Source organism: Oryctolagus cuniculus, chromosome 13 (assembly GCF_964237555.1).
Source record: "Oryctolagus cuniculus chromosome 13, mOryCun1.1, whole genome shotgun sequence".
Taxonomy (NCBI): Eukaryota; Metazoa; Chordata; class Mammalia; order Lagomorpha; family Leporidae; genus Oryctolagus; species Oryctolagus cuniculus.
The window spans coordinates 1,461,964-1,484,603 of NC_091444.1; the positions used below are offsets into that span (position 1 = coordinate 1,461,964).

General features: G+C 54.2%; 1 protein-coding gene across 5 annotated transcripts in view; it reads left to right on the forward strand.

The window, feature by feature from the left end:
- SMG7 (SMG7 nonsense mediated mRNA decay factor) overlaps window positions 1–22,640 on the forward strand; it is a 77,087-nt gene that overhangs the window by 52,561 nt on the left and 1,886 nt on the right. For 3 of the 5 annotated variants that reach the window (XM_051841429.2, XM_051841430.2, XM_051841431.2), the window contains 18 exons: window positions 240–411; window positions 1,546–1,617; window positions 2,915–3,065; window positions 3,261–3,396; window positions 7,114–7,276; window positions 7,585–7,741; window positions 9,331–9,401; window positions 10,639–10,699; window positions 12,383–12,502; window positions 14,700–14,973; window positions 16,804–16,948; window positions 17,297–17,679; window positions 18,110–18,481; window positions 19,063–19,212; window positions 20,592–20,672; window positions 21,028–21,187; window positions 21,718–21,888; window positions 21,984–22,129. In XM_051841429.2, coding sequence (XP_051697389.1) covers window positions 240–411; window positions 1,546–1,617; window positions 2,915–3,065; window positions 3,261–3,396; window positions 7,114–7,276; window positions 7,585–7,741; window positions 9,331–9,401; window positions 10,639–10,699; window positions 12,383–12,502; window positions 14,700–14,973; window positions 16,804–16,948; window positions 17,297–17,679; window positions 18,110–18,481; window positions 19,063–19,212; window positions 20,592–20,672; window positions 21,028–21,187; window positions 21,718–21,888; window positions 21,984–22,129 — 2,985 coding nt within the window. Of the gene's footprint in view, window positions 1–239; window positions 412–1,545; window positions 1,618–2,914; window positions 3,066–3,260; window positions 3,397–7,113; window positions 7,277–7,584; window positions 7,742–9,330; window positions 9,402–10,638; window positions 10,700–12,382; window positions 12,503–14,699; window positions 14,974–16,803; window positions 16,949–17,296; window positions 17,680–18,109; window positions 18,482–19,062; window positions 19,213–20,493; window positions 20,673–21,027; window positions 21,188–21,717; window positions 21,889–21,983; window positions 22,130–22,640 lie in introns of those variants that run through there. The other 2 variants (XM_017339710.3, XM_051841432.2) reach the window with 2 other exon arrangements.

A 22,640-nucleotide genomic window follows, 5' to 3' on the forward strand; every position in this document is an offset into this window, starting at 1 on the left:
GCGTGAATATCCTTCGAGACCCTGCGGTTCCTTCAGGGCGCACACCCTAGCTTGCACGCATGTGCGAGAATGCGAAGGGGATGATCCGTGACTCATGGCACGGGTGTTGTGCTCCGAAAGCTGACGTGGTTCTCATGTGGTCCTTGTGCAGGTCCCCCGTGTGTGACCCTGCAGTGTGCTGGCTTTACTGCTACAGCACTCTGACCGACCACTGAACCTTGCTTGTGTTTCTCTTTTAGTTATTACAAGAACTGTGTACAGTGTTCAATGTAGATTTACCGTGTCGTGTGAAGTCTTCCCAACTGGGAATTATCAGCAATAAACAGACACATACAAGCGCCATAGTGAAGCCGCAGTCCAGTTCCTGTTCCTACATCTGCCAGCACTGCCTCGTCCACCTTGGAGACATTGGTGAGCCTTCAGCGCGCAGGGACGGCGACACAGGTGTCCTTGTGCTCGCATCAGTCACAGAGAGAGCCTTCTCCTTTAGTACAGCCGTAGACACAGGCTTGGAATTGGCATCTGAAGTGTAGGCTGTATTTTTAGGAACTTACAAGTTTTCAGTGTTTGGGGACTCGGAGGATCTTGAAGGAAATAACATACTAAGATTTAAATTTTATTCAAACTTTATGCAGATGTAGACAAATTATAAACAGCAAAGTGAAAGCAAAGGTGCTGTATTTCTGAACTCCTGGGCTGTGCTGTGAATGACTTCTCCTAAAGCCAGCTCGCCTTCTTTCCTGCCAGGGTGCTAGAAGCTGCATTATAATTTTGCTTCCTTTTTAAAGCTAAATTTGTATTTCCATTATATGTATTTCATGTGGGAATGTTATATAACTTATTTATTCTTGTCATTCCTTCAAGGTGACCTAAAAAAGTTGTAAAACAAATTAACTATAGGATTATGTTTTGCTTGTCCTTAAATCACAAGGATTAGAGAACATTGCTGCTTTAGAGTTTGAAGGTTGTAGGTTTCCTGATGTCATGAGTGAGTGCCTCCAGGGAGGGTGGGGATCGCATCAAAGGAAGCAGTGAGTTCTGGGAGAGGCAGTGGCAGGGCTTGAGGTTGCTTCTGTTTTAAGGAAATTTATACACACATACTTGGATTGGAGTAAGTAGAAGGCTTTTTTCAAAATCACCTTATAAAATATTGAAGAAATACGTAAATTTTCAGATCATATTGTATAGTGTTTTTTTGTTTTGTTTTGTTTTTAAGTGCCATATAAGTCTCACCCCTTCTTGTGGGCCGGCTCCAGGTCACCAGCATAGTCCATAGTGAGCGCTGGTGATGCCTGACCCTGGAGGACCTGAAAGTGGGGGCTCGGTAAGCTTTGCCGTTGGTTACGTGCTGACTGTCCCAGCTAGGGCAGGCCAGGTGGACACTTCATACATAATCCTATAGTTACTTTGTTTTAAAGTGTTTTCTGTCTCATGACCTTACCTTGAATTTATTATCTTCAGAATGTAAAACCACAGCTGTTTCGGACATGTGTTACTGGTGGGTTTTTTGTTTGTTTCTTAAGCTGAGTTTTCTTTCCTTCTCAGCTCGATACAGAAACCAGACCAGCCAGGCAGAATCCTACTATCGACACGCAGCTCAGCTCGTCCCCTCCAATGGTGAGTGGGCCTGAGCCCGGGAGTTGACGAGACACTTTGTTCTGTGCAGTCACGCAGCGAATGCAGAAGCAGTGGATGTTGAGTTTTGGATCAAATGTCGTATTTTCCCTTTTGACTGCATCTTATAGCCTGAAATGAATTTTTTTTCTTTCACAAACATGCATTTTATTTTCAGTAAAGCAATCCAAATAATTGATGTGATCTGACGTGGTTTCTACAACTCTGGCTTCCTTATAATTGCTTATAGAATAGCTGTCTCTTTACTATTACCGTTTCCTCCTAGAAAAATGATCTGTTCTTTTGCCTTTTGATGGCCCCAGAATAGCCGTTGCAGCAGACGCTCGGGAGTGTGAGACATTCTTGTTGAGCCACATGGGAATCCTCGAGAGTGCAGTCTAATGCGGGGCTGGCGGTCTTGTCTACGGCACCGCTCACACCGTGGCAGCGTCCCGTGGCTGGGAATAGACACATTTTGCTCCTCAAAGCCCAAAATATTTTTGTGTGTCTAACCTGTTCATTTCTTTCGGGGCTGCGCCAAAACGCACAGCAGGGACTTCATCCAGGTCTCCCCGAGGGAGGCAGGGACCAGCTCCCGGAACCGTTGCTGTTGGTGCCTGAGCAGGAAGCAGGGCTCTGAACTGCTCTGAGAAGCAGCCCGGGCTGGTGGAGCCTCTGTGGTGGTGGTGGTGTCCTGTCACGGGAGTGTCCGCTCGCGTGAGCCTGAGATGGATCTCACGTGTCCTGTCACGGGAGTGCCCGCTCGCGTGAGCCTGAGATGGATCTCAGGTGTCCTGTCACGGGAGTGCCCGCTCGCGTGAGCCTGAGATGGATCTCAGGTGTCCTGTCACGGGAGTGTCCGCTCGCGTGAGCCTGAGGTGGATCTCAGGTGTCCTGTCACGGGAGTGCCCGCTCGCGTGAGCCTGAGGTGGATCTCAGGTGTCCTGTCACGGGAGTGCCCGCTCGCGTGAGCCTGAGGTGGATCTCAGGTGTCCTGTCACGGGAGTGTCCGCTCGCGTGAGCCTGAGATGGATCTCAGGTGTCCTGTCACGGGAGTGCCCGCTCGCGTGAGCCTGAGGTGGATCTCAGGTGTCCTGTCACGGGAGTGTCCGCTCGCGTGAGCCTGAGGTGGATCTCACGTGTCCTGTCACGGGAGTGCCCACTCGCGTGAGCCTGAGATGGATCTCAGGTGCAGAGCGTGCTCCGTTTTTAATGTAGAGGTTGAAGACTGACGGTTTCTGTTCTGAGAGCAGGAGTTTGTGCTGCCTGGGTCACTGTGGATCTTGGCTCTGTCCTGCAGGTCAGCCCTACAACCAGTTGGCCATCCTGGCTTCCTCCAAAGGAGACCACCTGACCACCATCTTCTACTACTGCAGAAGCATTGCTGTGAAGTTCCCCTTCCCAGCCGCCTCCACGAACCTGCAGAAAGCACTTTCTAAAGCCCTGGAGAGGTGGGGCTGACTTCCTTCCCAGAGGGCTTTGTCGCTCTGAGGCGTACAGGCCGTCACGGCCACGACGGTCCGTGTCCGGCCTGCTCTGGGCGGGGAGCCCAGGCTGCGGAGCACCCCCGCTTCCCCACTTCGGGTCAGGAGCTCAGAGCGCGGTGCAGCTGCTCACGACTCACGGACGTTTTCCTTCCATTTCAGCCGGGATGAGGTGAAAACCAAGTGGGGTGTTTCTGACTTCATCAAGGCCTTCATTAAGTTCCACGGGCACGTGTACCTGAGTAAGAGCCTGGAAAAGTTGGGCCCTCTTCGAGAGAAGTTGGAAGAACAGTTTAAGGTTAGATTCTGAAAGTGGGGGATTTTTGTCTTGTCTAAATCAGAACGTGTAAGAGTTGGAGGAACCTGGCTCCCAGTTTTTATGTCATTTCTTAACTCCTGGTAAAAACTAAGTGTGTTTCACAGATTGGTGTGAGGAGATAAGTGATCTTTGTTCTGGTTTTGTAGGTATGTATAAAAGGGGTCTTTCATTAATACAGAAAGAAGTGAGCAGCTTAGATGTGGCGTCGTGCATAAACGATGGGAGAGTCCAGGGTGCCTGCCACCTTTGTATCCGCTCATTCAGCAGATAGGTTCGACTGTGTATCAGTTGCAGTTTAAGGCACTGTGATCAACAGGAAACAAGACAGTCTCAGAAACACTGCGTTTCTTGTTTGTTTCTGCGTGTCCACACGCGGGGGCCGGGCAGTTTCTGTGTCAGCATTGTGAGAGTCCTCAACTCCGAGACACGTGGAGCTTGGTGGGTGAGACGGATGCAGGCAGTGTGGCACCGTGTGTATAGATAGTCAGTGTTTAGTTGATTCTGTGTGCAAGAGGTGGTACTAGAAAAAGTGTAATAGGATTTGTCTTATGTATTTACAATTTAAGGTTTTATAAAGTTCATTTTAAAATAAGTTACCTAATTTAGAGCCACCTGATTCTCTTCTGTGTCTCCTAGCAGCCTGTAAAAGCCTGTATTTCACTTCTCAAACACTACATTGTGCCCAATAAAGTATCACCTGGTACCCCATAAATAGTAACTAGAAATTAAAAAAGCTTAGCCCATGATACATCATTTGAAGAGTTCCACTGTTTGTTTGTTTGTTTAAAAAGATTCTGTTTATTTATTTGAGAGGTAGAGTTACAGGAGGGAGAGGGAGAGACAAAAAAGAAAAGTCTTCCATTCTCTGGTCACTCCCTACAAGGCTGCAACGGCTGGAACTGGGCTGATCCAAAGCCAGGAGCTTCTTCCAGGTCTCCCACGCGGGTGCAGGAGCCCAAGCACTTGGGCCATCCTCCACTGCTTTCCCAGGCCACAGCAGAGAGCTGGATGGGAAGAGGAGCAGCGACACTACAGGCAGAGGATTAACCTGCACCACAGTGCCAGCCTCTGTCTTTTATTTTCAAAGTTCTATTCATTCATTTGAAAGAGAGCCTCCATCTGCTTATTCACTGCCCAGATGCCACAGCTGGGGCTGGGCCAGGTTAGAGCCAGCAACCTTCGGCAGATCCCGGATCCTGACTGCCCTGCCACACACTGGGCCTCCACCTCCAGTGTCGCAGTGCCCTCCCTGGTCAGACTGGGAGTTACAAACCGCTGTAATTAGTTTCGTAATAATGGAGACGTGTGAAGGATTGTTTTGAAAGAAGAATATTTCTGTGTTTCCTGAAGTCAAGATCTGTGAGCGGTTGTAGAGGGAGAGTGTGGATTCTCCTCTTTGTAGCTGTCTGTCTTGGTTTAGAGATCGTCCTACTGAGGGCGCTGGGCCAGGTGGTCTCTGGGGTTTGCTGTGGCTCTGGGTCTTGGAAAACTGCATTTCCTAACTGAGCGCTTCACGGGTACATTAGTGCCGTCCGGAACTTGGGCTTTTGCATTTGATTCCGTCTGAAGCATTTTTGGTGGCTGTAGGTGGGCAGTTGCTGAGTTACATGTTGTAGTATGGTTCCAGCACTCAGAAGTTAAACTTGGTAGGAGGAAGATCTATTTGAAATTTCACCCAGCATTAAAACACAAGGAACAGATTATTGGAGTGAAGCGTTCGCATTTCTGCAACACCTGTAGATAGATAATAATGTCTCCCACAGGTCCACACCCATGTGTCTTAGCTGTCCGTCTGCAGCAGAAATACTTGCCAGACCGAGGTCTGCTGAGCTTGAGGCCTGAGGTGTAGGACTGGCGAGGAGCAGCCTTTTCTGTCGTGTGGGTGCTGTTTCTCGGGGCTTCAGTTCTGTGTAGTCTTGAGCAGCCAGCTGGCAAGAACAGGTCACGGCTCACCTGGTTTTATTCCCTGGGGAACCCCTGCTTGCTCTGATGCCATCTGCACTTCATGAAATCACAACTGAATAATTTTACATGGATTCCCACAGATGTGGGTTTACCGAGTCCCTGCTGTGTCCCAGGTACTTCCCGGGCTGTCGGAGGTGGAGCGTCTGTGCCTTCCTGAGTGTGCGCTGTCATCTGTTGGCTGGGTGCGGACGTGTGAGTGCTTCTGGGAGTTCAGGCCTGGTGCTCTGCGGGACACCACCTCTCCCAGCAGACGCAGGGCTCCCGCACCACGGACACTGGGAACGGTTCCCCTTGAAAATGCAGATTCATCTTCTCAGTTTATGTGAGTGACCAGCTTATTTAGAAGGTTGGATGCAGAGGTCAAAGGTGTGAGTGGCCAGCTGATTTAGAAGGCTGGATGCAGAGGTCAAAGGTGTGAGTGGCCAGCTGATTTAGAAGGCTGGATGCAGAGGTCAAAGGTGTGAGTGGCCAGCTGATTTAGAAGGCTGGATGCAGAGGTCAAAGGTGTGAGTGGCCAGCTGATTTAGAAGGCTGGATGCAGAGGTCAAAGGTGTGAGTGGCCAGCTGATTTAGAAGGCTGGATGCAGAGGTCAAAGGTGTGAGTGGCCAGCTGATTTAGAAGGCTGGACGCAGAGGTCAAAGGTGTGAGTGGCCAGCTGATTTAGAAGGCTGGACGCAGAGGTCAAAGGTGTGAGTGGCCAGCTGATTTAGAAGGCTGGACGCAGAGGTCAAAGGTGTGAGTGGCCAGCTGATTTAGAAGGCTGGATGCAGAGGTCAAAGGTGTGAGTGACCAGCTGATTTAGAAGGCTGGATGCAGAGGTCAAAGGAGAAGTGCTGTGGGAGAATTCTGGAGAAGAAATAAGGTTTGGGGAAGTTTGAGGAAAAGAAAGGAAAGTGCTTGGTAACTGACACGGGCGTGAGGAGCTGGCACTCACCCCGGGGAGCGTGGAGGCCGCCGGGGCGCACACGCTCGCAGCTGGCAGGCTGGCGGGACTGGCGTTTATGCTGCGCTGTCCTTGAGAGTAATCTGAAGTGATGGACGTGTCCGAGTAGAATTAAGTTGAGGCCATCAGCCCAGCGCCTCAGGGTGAGCAGGTCACGGAGTGTCTAGTCGTTACGTGAGGAGAGTTGGCGAGGATCGTGGGAGGGCGTCGTGGGCATCACTCTGGAAGCTCCTGGAAAGTGCCCTGATGTTGGCTCTAGTGCAGTTAGCCTGTGTGTGCTCTTTCTTTACAAGTCAGTAGTCTTTGAAAGACTAAATTTTATAATGAATCTTGCAAGTTATGCTTTGTGTAGCAAGAGTTCAAAAGGGTATTTTTTAGCCCTTTTGTTTGAAAATTTTTCACTAACATGCATATTTTCCAAGCATTGATCTCAGTGTAATATTTTAATATGTGTGGATCTAAACCAGTTAGAATGGATTAAGACATATAAACTTACGGCTGGAGCCCCAAAACTTTTTTTCTCAGGACATATTAAAAAATAATTTTTTAGGGGATAAAAGTTCATCACAAAAACAGTTCTGACAATTCTGTGGTGTTTGGGAATGGTCAGCGGTGGAGGTGGACTCCCTTCCTGGCAGAGTCGTCAGCTTGGGGAGCATCTGACCCTAAACTTGAGGCTGCAAGTGGAACCGTTGCCGCGTCTGGAATGCTGTTCCTGGGGGTTCTAGGTGTACCTGTGGGCGCAGTCCTTGGGCCCCACACGCTCCTGTTCTGCTTCCTTTCACAGAGGCTGCTGTTCCAGAAGGCGTTCAACTCGCAGCAGTTGGTGCACGTCACCGTCATTAACCTGTTCCAGCTGCACCACCTCCGTGACTTCAGCAGCGAAACAGAGCAGCACAGCTACAGCCCAGACGAGCAGCTGTGTTGGACTCAGTTGCTGGCCCTCTTTAGTGAGTGTTAAATCATTTAACTTCGACAAAGGTTGCTATCTTTGAAAAAGCATAATATTGAGCTTTTTTGTCAATGTGGCAAAGCACAGTGACAGATAAAGTAGACCTGTGCGTTTAGTGAATCAGGTCACTCGAACCCCAGGTTCTGCCCTCTGTCAGCTGACACCCCCTCCCCAACCATAGAACACGTTAGCCTGAAACAGAAAGTGCCGTTTTAGCAGGAAACACTGGGATGGGTGGGTGCTCAGAGGCTCGCAACGCTGGCACACGTTCAGTCTCACACGCTTTCCCGACGTTCTTCTTTGAAGTGTCTTTCCTCGGCGTCCTGTGCAAGTGTCCTCTCCAGGCTGAGTCTCAGGAGGAGCCCAGCAGCGCCTTCCCGCTTCCTGCGGTCAAGGTCTCCATGGACTGGCTGCGGCTCAGACCCCGTGTCTTCCAGGAGGCGGTGGTGGACGAGAGGCAGTAGTAAGTGTGTCCCGCTCTCCTGGGTGCTCGTGTGCGCTGCGTGTTCGGTACTCAGACACGTGAAATCTGTCTTCAAAAGCAGCACGGAACAGTGGAAGACTGCTTTCTGCCTGCTCCCTGCAGACTGCAGGAAGCGTCTGTGCCGTGCGTCTGTTCATCTCCACTCTCAGTGAGGCAGGGTCTTAGGACTGGTGCCTCCTGCTGCTCGCTCCTGTCTCCAGGTGCAGCGTTCACACTCAAGATGAACGTGCAGTGGAATCATGTCTGTCTTATCCGGCACAGTGTGCTCACAGTGTGTGTCCAGGAGTAGAAGGGAAGTCTCATTTCTCCCATTATTTCCTATATATCAACTGTTGCATGTTGCCTTTCAGTGACAGACAGTTTCAATTACATTTATTTTAGGCGTAGAAGATTGAAAGTTGTTCTGACTCTCATCTTTTCTGTAATCTGTACTCAAAGTAATTCTGATAGTTCTCAGAACTATGGACTTCATGGGGACACATGAAAGCTCTCCATTTACCTGGTAGTCCAGTGTGTGTTCTGGTAGTCCAGTGTGTGTGTTCTGGTAGTCCAGCGTGTGTTCTGATAGTCCAGCGTGTGTTCAGGTAGTCCAGCATGTGTGTTCTGGTAGTACAGCGTGTATATTTGATGGTACAGAGTGTGTGTTCTGATAGTACAGCGTGTGTGTTCTGGTAGTCCAGCGTGTGTGTTCTGGTAGTCCACCGTGTGTTCTGATAGTCCAGCGTGTGTTCTGATAGTCCAGCATGTATATTTGATGGTACAGAGTGTGTGTTCTGATAGTCCAGTGTGTATATTTGATGGTACAGAGTGTGTGTTCTGGTAGTCCAGTGTGTATATTTGATAGTCCAGCGTGTGTTCTGATAGTCCAGCGTGTGTGTTCAGGTAGTCCAGCGTGTATATTTGATGGTACAGAGTGTGTGTTCTGATAGTCCAGTGTGTGTGTTCTGATAGTGCAGCATGTATATTTGATGGTACAGAGTGTGTGTTCTGGTAGTCAGCGTGTTCTGGTAGTCCAGCGTGTATATTTGATAGTGCAGCGTGTGTGTTCTGATAGTGCAGCGTGTGTTCTGGTAGTCCAGCGTGTGTGTTCTGATAGTGCAGCGTGTGTGTTCTGTTTCAGTGTAAATGTTCACAGACAGGAGTTTGAAAAGGAGCAGAGCTGAGAGAAAAGGATGCTGTACAGTGGTGTAACCTTTCCCAGGCACACATTAGAGGCTGGCAGGAGGTTCCACAGTGGGGGTGTGCGTGCACGTGCGTGTGAACCTCTGTAAAATCATGGACACTTTCTCAGTAAACAGAAGTTTCCGTGCTTAGAACTAACAAATTATTTTCACCTTTTGTTAAGTTTGGAAAGTGATGTGCAGTAGTGGCATGGAAAGTTGTGACTTTTCTGAAGTGTTGCTTCATCTAGACACCCTGAAGATAGGTTTTAGGGAATTACACAGCCTTTCAAATGTGGAAGTGGTGGAAATGCGTAAAGGTGAGGCCTCTAGATATCATTTCTTGGCTTGTTGGTGTTCTTGTTTCTCATGTAAAAATGGAGTCTGAAGTGTTTCTTTCATTTGCAGCATTTGGCCCTGGCTGATTTCTCTTCTAAATAGTTTCCACCCCCAGGAGGAGGACCTCTCCAGCACTAATGGTAAGGGCCGCCGCCCCGCTGTTGACTGCTCCCCGTCCCTGGTGCTGGATGCAAGCCCAGTGTTTGACCTGAAACGCGGCGTGTCAGGAGTGACTTTATATATGGTCAGTGGGTTAGAGACAGTGTTCTCTTGGCAGCCTTCCCTCTGTTGGGCTACATCGCAGTAGGAATCTAGCGAGTGCAATTCCTGAAAATCCTCCCAGTTTCTTCCCTTCCCCTCCATTGCTACTTTTTTTTAAAAAAGGAGTGAATATGAATGACATGGAGAGCACGCAGGGTCCATGGCGCTGTTCGCTGTGCATCTTCTTCAGACATGTTCTTTGCTTGCAGACACATACGAGATGATTAGTGTCACATACGGCTTCGCATCTGCTTTTTGTAGATTCAGCATGATGTCAGCATTTGATTTTCATTCAGCATTTGAAAGCGTGGTTTTTACTGGCCTTGTATACACTCCATCCTCTGAACGTGCCGAATTCTGACCTGCCACCTTCCGTTGCTTTAGAAGCTTCCTGATCGTGCATAGCGCTCCCTTAACAAGCCGCGGCGGCTGCTCCCTGGTTCTGGCCTTGGAGCCCGCTGCTCCCGTGGCCGCAGTGGGACTCGCAGCTTGAGCGTCGTGCACTTCCTGCAGGCTCCGTGGCGGCGCAGGGGCAGTTCCCACAGCTGCTGATCAGCACCAGGCTTCAGAGTCGGCCAGTGGATGCGTGGTCTCACTCACATGGGGGGACAGACTAGATCTATGAGAGAGACCAGTTAACGTCATCAGTACTGCCTGTGCACATGCAACCTCGGAGCGACCCTTGTAGCCGCCAGGTAGCATAGAAGGCCCCATTGGAACCGGTGCCCGGCCTCGTGCAGGCTCAGTGTTCGGGACGGAGTGCACTGAGCCAGTGCTGGCGGGAGTAAAGCTGCTTCCTGCTCAGAGCGCTGGCGGCGTCCTTGCTCGAGGATCCCACAGCACTCCAGGGTGTGGGTGCTGGATCACCGGGTCTGCGGCTGTGGGCTTGTGAGACTGCTGGTTAAAAAGCATCGTCCCCAGCTTCCTGGCGCTGGGAGGCGGGCGAGTGCCGGGACGCCCAGGTAGCCTGCCAGGTTTGGGTAGGCGAGCTGTCTGCACTAGGGTTCTTGTGCAGAGCGGAGAAAGCTAGGCTGAGCGTGCTGCGCCCTTGGGTTTCCTGTGGAGTGAGAAGGGCTCTGCCGAACGTGTTCACAGTTCTGCTTCCACCCTGTTTAGCTACTCCACTTCCAGAGGAGTTTGAGCTTCAAGGATTTTTGGCCTTGAGACCTTCTTTCAGGTGAGTGTATGTGTCTCATTTGCATAACAGCAGATGGATTTGTGTGTGCCTTGCCTTCCATTTTAATGCTGAATGCTTTTAAAATACACAGAAAAGGAATGAAAAAGAAAACTGCTTCTGCTCAGTGGTAGTTGTCTCACTGGATGCCACCTGGGACACCTCTCAAGGCTGAGCCAGGCCCAAGGCGCCCTTGATGTTCCTCGTGTCGGCAGTCGGTGTCCCGTGTCCTCGGTCCCCTCCTGCCCTTTCTTCGCAAAGCCCTGTCCCAAGCTGGGTGATGCTGCCTCGTGCTGTCCTGCTCACGCTCTCCTGTCCCGTGTGCCCTCGGTACAGCTCCTCCCCAGGGATCTCTCCTTGCCCTTCCTTCCCACTGGGGTTGGTCCACTCGCTGTCCGGCGCTTCCATCTTTGGGGTAGTAAGTTCCCAACTTTCAGGTCTGACTGATCTTAGAGTTGGGACCAAGACCGTCAGATCTCCCTTGTGCCTTTGGAACTTTACGGTCAGCCAGACCGAACCTGCACTCTATTTGCTCAGCAAAAAACATTCTTTGTGCACTTCTCACTTGTGCTTCTGGCATTATTCACCTAAGTGACCTAGCTAGAATTCTGAAAAGCTCTTACTTCTGTTAGCCTTTTGCATCAAATCTGTGTGATTCTGTGTCCAAAATGCCTCTCCGAAGTAACCTCTTGCCAGGTACACAGGCTTCTGGCGCTGTCCACCCGGAGTGTAGACAGCCCTCCCTTTGTAGAGTTCTCTGTCCCTGGAATCCAGCCCTACACCTTCCTTGATTTATAGTACATACACATTTTAAAGACTTGCTTATTGGAAAGGCTGTGAGAGAGAGCAAGCGAGCTCCCATCTACGGTGCTGACTGCAGTGTACTGCAGTGTACCGGGACTGAGCCAGGCTGAAGCCAGGAGCCTGGAACTCCATCTGGGTCTCCCGTGTGGGTGGCAGGGTCCAGGCACAAACACAGAACTGAAGATTGAGGGTGGCTGTTTGACAGTAAGTAGAAAGTGGCCTGTAATGATGAGGTTTCCTCACCCCTCCAGCAGAGGACACCCTCCTGTGGCTTCCTGGCTGCTTCCCCAGTGTGGACCTGCTGGCAGCCTGCTTTGTGCCGTGCTGTAAAGACCTTGTTCCTTGCTCCCGCTGCCGCTGGGGCTCGGCGGGCGTCAGAGAGCAGCAGCCTGGCTGGCAACTCTGAAACCTTTATTTATTTATTTTTTTAATTTAACTTGGAGAAATTTGAAAAATTCTTTCTTCACATTGAGTTTTTATAGTTGATACATTTTTTTCTGATCTGGAATGGGCCTCTTTAAAGTGGCTGGACTGATAACTGTTAGACCCCCCCCCCCCCCCCCCGCCCCCAGGACCCTTAGTATTACTGTGCATGTTTCATGCACATTACTTAGGAGGCAAGCACAGTAAACTTACTGCTTGGAATGGTAGGAGAATCTCTCCTAGTAAAAGTTTGACTTATTTGAACTCCTCATTCCATGTATTGTAAATAAAAATTTTTTACCAAAATGAAGCTGGACTTTGCAGTTCATGTTTTTCCATGAAGTTTTTGGGTCAGACGCATAAAATTAATTATTTCAAGGTAGCCAATACCCGAAGCCATTGTGTTTAATTGTATAACCTTGGATTGCCTGGACAATAATTTTCTGATTGGGATTTCAGGAACTTGGATTTCTCCAAAGGCCACCAGGGTCTCACCGGAGACAAAGAGGGGCAGCAGCAGCGGGTACGGCAGCAGCGCTTGATCTCCATAGGCAAGTGGATTGCCGACAATCAGCCCAGGTGCGTCCGTGGGCTTCTGTCTGGCGCGCTTCAGCCACCTGGTGGCTCACACACACCCCTCTCCCTGTGTAAGTGCTGTCGGCCGTCAACTCTTCATTCGGAATGCTGGCAGACTGGTGGTCCTGAGTGTATGAAGGGGTGGGCACCTAGCACAGCAGTGAAGGTGCCACTTGGGGCCACATCTCGCATCCAGAGTGCCTGGCGGAGCTCAGCAGTGGCATGGTGGGCTGGGCCAGCACTTAGCCGCAAGTGTGCCATGTCAGAGTGCTGGCTCGAGTCCCAGCTGCACTGCTGCTGATCCAGCTCCCTGCCAGTGAGCCTGGGAGGGCAGTGGATGACAGCTCAGGCCCCTGGGCCCCTGCCATCCACATGGAGTCAAGGCTCTTGGTTTCCGCTTGGCCCAGCCCTGGCTGTTGAGGTCGTTTGAGGGGTTACCCAAGGATGGAGGTTCTGTCTCTTTCTCTCTTCCTGTCACTGTGGCTAAATAAATCTTTAGAAAGTGCTTGGGATCAGCTCTCAGCTGTGTTCTCAGTTCTAGCTTCTTGCTAATATGTACCCTGCAAGGTAGCAAGTGACTCAAATGCGTGGGTCCCTGCCACCAGCACAGAAGACCCGATCGAGTCCGGGCCCCTGGCTTTGGCCTGGCCTAGCCCTTCCTGTTGGCAAGCATTCGGGGAGTAAATCAGTGGTTGGGAGATCTTGCTCTCTAATCTCTGTCTCTTTTTTTCTCTGCCTTCCAAATAAAATGAAACTTAAAAAAAAAGTTCAGAAAAACTTTTAAGATTTATTTACTTATTTGAAAGTTAGAGTTATAGAGAGGACAGACAGAAAGCATCCGCTGGTTCATTCCCCAAATGGCCGCAGCAGCTGGGGCTAGGCCAGGCGGAAGCAGAGAGCTGGATCTGAAACGGAGCTGCCGCGACTTGAACCGGCACCCAAACGGGATGCCGGCACTGCAGGCCATGGCCTAACCCGCTGCTCCACAGCACTGGCCCCAGAAAACGGATTTTTAAAGGTAAGCTTATTTTGGTGCAAAAAATTGTTTGTGAAATCCACGCATACGAGTGGTCTTTGAAAATTTTATGGAAAATGTCAGTCATGAGAAAACAGCGCATGGATTTTAGACGTTTTCAGTGTCTAAATTTTTAAATTCCGTTTCTCCATGAGCTGTTGAGGCACCTTCTGCTCTGAAGTCTCCCCGCTGAGCCGCCTGTCACAGAGGAGCTGTCGTGTCTCCCCGGTTCCCCGGGGCTGCTGCTCCGGTTCTGTGAGCGGCTTCGCAGGAGGCAGCTTTCCCTGCTTTGGCATTTTCCCTCTTGGGAAGGAGCTCCTTTTGGGAGCTTCACAGCTCAGGATCACCTGGCCCTGTAGTTTGATGGAGACTGGCCAAGGCCAGGTGGATGTGCAGGAGCAGTCCCACGGTGAGCCAGGAGGCAGGAAGAGAGAATCGCAGCTGGAACTTGGCTTAAATAACCAAGCCTCTCCTGAGGGCAGCCCCCAGAGGCCTCAGACCTCCCTCCAGGCCCACCTCGCCGGGGCCCCTTCTGCATGCTGCTCTTGGGCCATTCGTGAGCCCCGCTGTTCACTCGGATCCTGGGGTGTGCACTTCTCGTGCGTTGCAGAGCCTTGTGCTGGCCAGTCCACAACAAGCTCTGTGGATCCGGCTGCAGTGTAACTGCAGCCGTGGGGTCTTCCCAAGAAGGTGAGGGTGTGGGCTCCGTTTCTGTCGGGACAGACCAGGCAGTGACCGACGTGGCAGAGGGTGTTGTAGACAGAACGTGGCCGTTGCCAGGCTTCCAGTTCTGTGACTCTCAGACAGGCGCTGTGGGATTTGGTGTGCAGGTTCCCGTTACACTGTAAACACACAGGCTTTGGGTGGACGCATCACCTAGAACACAGGTGTGGTACGTGGCTCCCAGGACACATCAAGGGCCTGGATGAGGTGCCCGTGCTGGAAACACGTCTGATCAAGGGAGCCATGCCAGGGAGCACGCAGCAGCCGGGGGATCAGTGCCAGGGAGCATGCGCGGGGCTCCACAGGACTGCTTCACGCTGCTGGAGTCGCTCTGCGCGGTGGCGGTGGCGCCGCCATAGTTTCCAGGGCTAGGACTGTAGCAGATTGTGGGCTCCATACACAGTTCTTTGTTTCTGTTTTTTATTACATTCTTAATATATGGATTTGTTTTTCCTTTTTTAGGCTGATTCAGTGTGAAAATGAGGTAGGGAAATTGTTGTTTATCACAGAAATCCCAGAGTTAATACTGGAGGATCCCAGTGAAGCCAAAGAGAACCTCATTGTGCAAGACACGTCCGTGGTAGAGGCGTTGGCTGCCGACGGGAGCCCAGGGCTGAAATCAATGCTGTCTACAGGCCGTGGTGACGCGGGAGAGAAACCAGCGGTCACCTTCAAAGAGAGCGCGAAGCCACGAGAAGTGACCAGAGACCCAGGCAGAAGTTTCCCTCCCAAAGAGGTGAGCAGGGGCCGTAGCAGAGGAGCCGCAGCCGAGAGTGAAGGCACAGAGGAGGGCCGCGGGCAGCGAGCCCTGCCCCTTGGGGACACTGCGGCGACGGGGGCAGTGGGGCCCAGCAGCTCCCGGCTGGACGGTGAGGCAGGTAGAGGACGGCTCCGGCGAGGCGGGGCTTTCCTGTTGCTCCTGCAGCCTCGGGAGTGAAGGACCGCCCGTCTCCACCTGAGGGCGCGTCTGTTGGTCTGTCCAGCCAGCGTGGCCTGAGCTGACCGCCTGCAGAGGGTGCTTCCTTGGGTGTCAGCAGTGGTACAGCGGAGATGTGGGTCACTGACAGATCCAGAACCGAGAGTGCATCAGGCTGAAGCGGGTTCTCCCCGCCGAGCACTTTGTCCTGACGTCGGTTCCTGCCCCAGCCAGGGCGGTTTATCACTGTGCTGTCATCCTGGCTCACAGCCTGGTCTCCACTAGGAGGCGGTGCACACGCCCAGTCATCTGTGACCTTGCGTGTTACTTTCCTAAGAGGTACAGGTGAGTTCACCCTGGCGGGATCAGGAGCTTTGCTCATGCTGGCTCTGTTGACGCCATGCTCGGATGGCCACGTGGTTGTGAACACATGCTGGCACATGTGTGTGTGAAGGCTGCTTACAAACAACGCCTTACTGCGTTTCCCTAACAGGTTTTTTTTTTTTTTTTAAGGAGAAGAAAATAATAATTCAGGTTTTTTCTTTTTAATTAATTAATTTATTTGAAAGGCAGAGTGACACAGAGAGTCAGAGAGAGTCTTCCATCCTCTGGTTCATGCCTCAGATGGCCGCAACGGCCAGAGCTGTGCCGATCTGAAGCCAGGAGCTTCTTCTGGGTCTCCCACACAGCTACAAGGGCGCAAGCGCTTGGGCCATCTTCTGCTGCTTTCCCAGGTCGTAGCAGAGAGCTGGAAGGAAGCGGAGCAGCTGGGACTTGGGCTGGTGCCCACATGGGATGTCAGCACTGCAGGTGGCAGCTTTACGTGCTGTGCCGCAGCGCCGGCCCTAGTAGTGGAGTTTTAAGGTTAACAGTAGGGAGAGAAGAGTATAGCGGAAACTGAGAGGAGGCTGAGGCAGTAGGGAAAGGAAGAGCACAGGAAGTCGGCTAGAAAGCCACGGGACACGGATGAAGGTGGCGGCGTTGCCTGCCCGTCGCTTGCTCTCTAACTGCGGTCCGGACTGGGAATGAGCTCCGCTTCTCAGCCCCTCCTCCCACTCCGTCTGCCTGCAGGTGGTTGGAGGAACCCTGAGGAAGTCTCTTCTCCAGTGGGCTGTCCCCGGCCCGCGCCCTCGCTGTTTCAGCACCGGGCAGGTCCGTGGCGGGGTCTGGGGCCTGCTGCTTCCTGCTGAAGTTGGCCTCTGTTCTCAGCAGCAGGGTTCAGGGGGCCACCCAGAGGAAGTCAGCGGGCTGCCGAGTTCCTCACTCGAGGCTGCGCGTCGTTGCTCATGCTCAGTTGGCGTGTGCTGGCTCGTGACTCAGAGTGTGCAGAGCCCTGGGCCTCTGAACAGCAAGCGCGCTGTCCCGGGCCGTCTGTGGCCTGCTGGCATCAGGTGTCCCGTCGTGAAACAGTGGGCTGTGAGGTCCTGGCCACACTTAGTGTTCTTGCCATCGTGTGTAAACAGAATTGTGTTACTAAACTAAACCCTTATCTTCCTTAATTTTTCTGTTTTTGACCTGGTAGATTTGAATTTCTCCACTGTGAGCTTTGTGAATCGTGAAGTGTTAGAGCGCTTTCTTGGGAAGAGACGTGCTTGGTGACATGTTCTCGCCTCAGGCGTTTATAGATGACTTTGCTGCTCTTGCTCACAGGCGAAATCCCAGACAGAGCTGAGAAAGACCCCCGTGTCTGAAGCCAGGAAGACCCCTGTCACGCAGACCCCGAGCCAAGCCAGCACCTCCCAGTTCATCCCCATTCACCACCCTGGAGCCTTCCCCCCCCTCCCCAGCCGGCCAGGTAAAGAGGTGTTCTGTGGTGACTCGGTGCAGGAGTGCTCTGCCTTCACACGCGACGTGCACGCCATGTGTGCCATCAGTCAGCCGGGACATTAGAGAGGAGAGGGGCTGGCTCCCCCGGTGCTTAGCTCGTTAGGTGGGGAGTTGCTGTCACTCAGGACCCGACAGGACACTCAGAACACACTGACTGCTTCCGGAGATAGAAGGGGATCGCTGAGGGGGACAGAGTGGCCGATCTGTTACCTTAGAACTGTTAGAAGCCCTGCCCTTTCCCAGGATAACTGTGTGTGTGTGTGTGTTGCCTTTTTGTGTTGTTCTAGAACTAACGCCGTGTTCTTCTATTTTGAAGGGTTCCCGCCCCCAACATACGTTATCCCCCCTCCTGTGGCATTCTCTGTGGGCTCAGGTTACACCTTCCCAGCTGGTGTTTCTGTCCCAGGAACCTTTCTGCAGTCTGCAGCTCACGCTCCAGCAGGAAGCCAGGTGCAAGCTGGGAAACAGTCCCACATTCCTTACAGCCAGCAGCGGCCCTCGGGACCAGGGCCAGTGAGCCAGGGACCTCAGCAGGCACAGCCGCCTTGCCAGCAGCCCCTTGCGTCTCTACCAGCTCAGCCAGCAGCACAGCCCACAAGCCAGGTGCAGGTTCCAGCCCCAGCTCCGCCGCAGCAGTCCCCCACAAAGGCCGGGCCGGCCCTGGGGAAGAGCTCGCCTCCCCACTCGGGATTCCAGCAGGTGAGTGGGGCCCTGCCTGGACGAGCAGTGACCGTGGGCACCCAGGAGCGGTCTGCACCCTGTGGGAACATTGCAGGGTCCCTTGTTTTCACCAGTGGGCAGTGTGCTCGACCCCCACTGCCAGCCTTTGCCACCGGTGGTCAGCATTCTGGGAATGACCGCAGCAGGCAAACGGGCCGAGACGGATGTGGCACCGATTTCAGTTGCTGTCACCCGCAGCACTTGAAGCAGAGGGGGACTGTCTCACACGCAGCTGTTACCACGAGAGGGAGTGCAGTGTGGTGTCTGCCCTGGGCTCTGTGCTGAAGAGCCAGGCGGCTGGAGCGTCTGACGAGCTGTGGCCCTGGCGTCAGACCCTGGGTTCATCCTGAGATTGCTGTGTGCTGGTTCTAGGTGATGATGCCTTCTTACGTCCGTCTCTGTTTTTCAGTATCAACAGGCAGATGCCTCCAAACAGCTGTGGAATCCCCCTCAGGTGCAAGGCCCTTTAGGGAAAATCCTGCCCGTGAAACAGCCCTGCTACCTTCAGACCCAAGACCCCGTGAAGCTCTTTGAGCCGTCATTGCAACCTCCAGTGATGCAGCAGCCGCCTCTCGAGAAAAAAATGAAGCCTTTCCCCCTGGAGCCATATAACCACAGCCCCTCAGAAGTCAAAGTCCCGGAGCTCTACTGGGACTCCGCCTACAGCGTGGCAGACAGCCGCGCCGTCATGCCACAGCCAGCAAACGTGGACCGCAGGGGCAAGCGGCCACCCGGAGTCTTCCGTCCAGAGCAGGATCCCGTGCCCAGGATGCCGTTCGAGGTGTGTGTCCTTTCTGTCCCTCCCCAGGCACCTGAAGATGGGTCCGCTAGTGTCACACAGATCGGCCATCCGTGACTGCTCGGGCGCAGGGTCGTCCTGAGCAGTGCAGGAGGCCCCCTCCAGCTGCCGGGAGCTCGCCTGGGCTGGCGAGGAGTCTGGAGAAAGCTCTCGCCAGCCTGGAGGGTGCGCGGCTCCTCCGAGTCGGGCTGACTCACCTAAGTCTGAAAACGGTTCACTGAGGATTTAGTTGGTTTCCGAAAGGAACAAAGCCGGCGTCTTAGTGCAGTTCCCTCTCCTCGCCCTTCTTATTCCCGGGAACCGGGCGTCTGCTGGTAGTTGTGCAGCGGATCCGTTTCTCTGTCTTTAGCTCCCTTGTGTCTCGGGGTCTGCCCTGTCGGGGTCTCGCTGCTTCGTTGTCTTGCCTGCACCTGCATTCTGGAGCTCCGCCCTCTTGTAGCACCCGACTGCCGGTCGCTCACTCCCCTCCCTTGCCCGTGGTTGCCTTGTCCACCTCCCTCGTCGTGCCGCCCCCTGCAGCCCCCTGCAGCCCCCCGGTCTCACGTGGTCCTCTCTGCCACTAGGACCCCAAGGGCTCCCCTCTGCTCCCCCCGGACCTGTTACAGAGCCTGGCTGCCCTAGAGGACGAGGAGGAGCTCATCTTTTCCAACCCTCCCGACCTTTGCCCAGCCCTTCTGGGGCCTCTCGCCTCTCTCCCCGGACGGAGCCTCTTTGTATGTATTCGACTTAATTCTGCTTCCTGCCCTAACCCCCGCTGCTTTCTGGAGTTGTGTAGCACAGTTGATAGGTGATTCCCCGGTATGCAGTAGAAGGCGTGACTCCTGGGAAGGAGGTGGCTGCCCGTGTCGGACTCTGTAGTTCCCCGTCAGAGCATCACAGCTCGGCTCCCTGGGGCCCAGAAGCCCCCACGGGGGGTGTGCGGGCCCGGGGAGCTGCTGGCAGTGACGGCCTCGCGGGGCCTCCTGGGCCAGCCTCTCAGATGTGCTTTGTCTTGCTTAGGGACACTGAGGGTTTTTTTTTCCTCAGTTGTTTTCAAAACATGAAAAGGAATTTGTTCTAGATTCTTTGACTGACGTCATTAAGTAGGCGAGCTGAACGGAGGAGTCCTGATGTGAATTCCGAGTTGGGCTCATAGCAGAGTAGCTGAAGACAGATGCCTTGTGTTTGTAAACACTGCAGCTGCAGAAGAGGGCGGGGGGTGGGGGGGACAGAAATGCACTCCCGGAGCGGAGGAGGGTGCCGGAACACGCCCCTCGGGTCTGCAGGGAGGAGGGCACGTGCTGTGCTGCCCCTGCCCCGGAGTGAACAGAGACCTCTTCGTTGTACGTTTTTGCTGTTTCTTTCCCACAAACACGGGGCAAGAAAACACTTGTAAGATTAAAATGTTAATTTTAGTGTCAGGAGAAGTAAAAACTGCACTTTGATGGCAGCCCTGGCACTCGAGGGCTCCTGAGAGTTTGCCAGATGAGCGGCGGTGGAGGCCCCTCCCCGTAGCAGCGTGAAAGACCTGAGAGCTGCGCGCAGTCCTGCCGCTGGCCAGGCTGGGGCGCTGTCCCCTTCCTGGAGCTGGTGCTGGAAAGCGCCAGCCACTCGGTGGCAGTGAATGATAGACGTCAGCTTTTTCCCCTAATAAATGGGAGTTGGAGCGGAGCAGCTGTTCAGTATGGACTGCAGCCAGCAGTGCGTGGGGAGCGGGCTACAGAGCCAGCGGGCGTGGATTTGGGAGGCTTGCTCGGTCACCAGTTTGAGGGTTTGAAGCACTTCGGGGGGGGGGGGGGCAGTGCCGAACAGTTCAGCCTCTTCGTCAGAGATGGTTTACAGTGCAGCTGCTGACAAGGGGCTCCTGAGGTTCCTGCCTAGCGAACCCTCGGGGTGCTGCTCCCCGGGGCCCGGCCCTGCCGCCCCCCACCCTCCCGGCAGCCGGCACTGGCCTGGTGTCGCGGCGTTAGCCAGTGTGCGTCCGCCGCTCAGCCTCGCCTCGTACGCTCTGGCAGGGCCGAGCGTGCTGGCGGTCACCTTGTCCGTGTGTGGTCACTCGGGATACTGAGCAAATGCAAGGCCTGACGACAATGCCTTTCTTTCCGGACTGAAGAAATCCTTGTTGGAGAAGCCGTCGGAGCTCATGTCGCACTCGTCCTCCTTCCTGTCTCTCACCGGCTTCTCCCTCAGTCAGGTGGGTGAAGGGCTGGGCGGCACCTGTGTGGCTCCGCCTTCTCTTCTGTGTTGGATGTCTGCCAGGAGTTTGAGTTTGTCCTGTCTGTCTCTGCAGCAGGCGAGTGACTGGTACACTCGAGTTTGAACCCTCTGACGTCTCATTGATGTCGAAATCCTTTGGGCTGTGTTGTTCAGCAGATAAATGATTCGCGCTTTCTAAGCCGAGTGGTTATTACATGGAGAAAAGGCAGAGGGGAGATAGTGTGGAAGAGACAAGAAAAGCTGTTGCAAGTGTGTCTGGCCGGGCAGAGCGGCAGGCGTGAGGGCTCGTCGCCTGGGTCTCCGGGGTGGTGTGACCAGACTCTGTCTTCCAGGACAGGCACCCGAGCAGCAGTGTGTTCAGCGAGGTGTACGGGAAGAACCTGGCGGCTGGCTCCAAAGCAGAGCTGAGCCCCGCCCTGGCCCCCCAGGAAACGTCACTGTACTCCCTGTTCGAAGGGACCCCGTGGTCTCCGCCACTTCCTGCCAGTTCAGGTACTCAGTCCTCCGTAAGGGACGGGCCTGCCTTCCCTGTGCGCGTCAGCGCTGGACTTGGTGGAGTCTGTGGTCGCGAGCGGAGGCGGCCAGCTGACTCCTGGCACAGGGGCCCGGCCGGCGGCCACGGGTGAGAGGAGGGCGCAGGCTGGGGGGCTGTGCCCTGGTGGCCTTGGTCGTGGGGGTTCATTCCTTGCACTGAAAGTTGTACGTTTTAAAGGGGGTTTGAATCTCAGTTGTGGAAGTAGTCTGATTTAATAGTGATTCTTAAGGTTAGGAAGCTGTTTCTGACGGAGAAGACTAATGGCGTCCTTATCGACAGGCCAGAGTAACGAGTGCTCTGTTCTCTGTTGCTTTTTGAGGCAAGGATTACGTACAGAACGACCAGGGTGCATGTGGAAGAGTCCCTCCTGGGACCCTGCTGGTCATTCTTCCAGAGCTCTGGCCGGGAGGGCTTCGTCAGGCGTGGGGGGATCGGGGTGCTGGGAAGCCTCGCTGGTTCAGTGCCCTGTGTTGCTGTCACTCACTAGATCACTCGACACCAGCCAGCCAGTCTCCTCATTCCTCCAACCCGAGCAGCCTGCCCAGCTCTCCTCCAACACACAACCATAACTCCGTCCCCTTCTCCAATTTTGGACCCATTGGGACTCCAGATAACAGGGACAGGAGGACTGGAGACCGGTGGAAAACGGACAAGCCAGGTGAGGTCTAGACGCCGCCGTCGCGCACGGTGCTGGCGCCCCAGCCCCGCCCCATGGCAGCGCCTCGCTGACTCCTCCTCCCTCTCCTCCGGCAGCCATGGGTGGGTTTGGCATCGATTACCTCTCGGCAGCGCCATCCTCTGAGAGCAGCTGGCGTCAGGCGGGCACGCCCGCCAGCACCTGGGCGGGCCACGGCCCCTCCGTGGAGGACTCCTCTGCTGTCCTCATGGAAAGCCTGAAGGTGAGTGAGCGGATTGCGGAGCGGGACCCGCGGGACGCGCCAGCACAGCCCACGTGTGGGACCAAGCACCAGGCTTTCGGGTTCGTGCTAGGAAGACAGGAAGTTGTGGCTGCCGTGAGAACCACGTGAGGGCAGTGGCTGGGCACCACGTGGAGCTGGGTCTAGGCGCAGGTCCCGCGGGGCACAGCCTCTCACCTCTGGAGTAACTCCCGGGAGGGCCGCAGGGACATGCTCCAGCAGCCGGGCGGGGGCGGGGACGGGGACAGAGCAGGGGGCCAGGCCCTCCCACCGCAGGCGCTGGCCGCTGACGGCTTGGGGGGGGCGGGGACAGAGCAGGGGGCCAGGCCCTCCCCGCCGCAGGCGCTGGCCGCTGACGGCTTGGGGGGGGCAGAGCAGGGGGCCAGGCCCTCCCCACTGCAGGCGCTGGCCGCTGCCGGCTTGGGGGGCGGGGCGGAGCAGGGGGCCAGGCCCTCCCCGCCGCAGGCGCTGGCTGCTGACGGCTTAGGGGGGA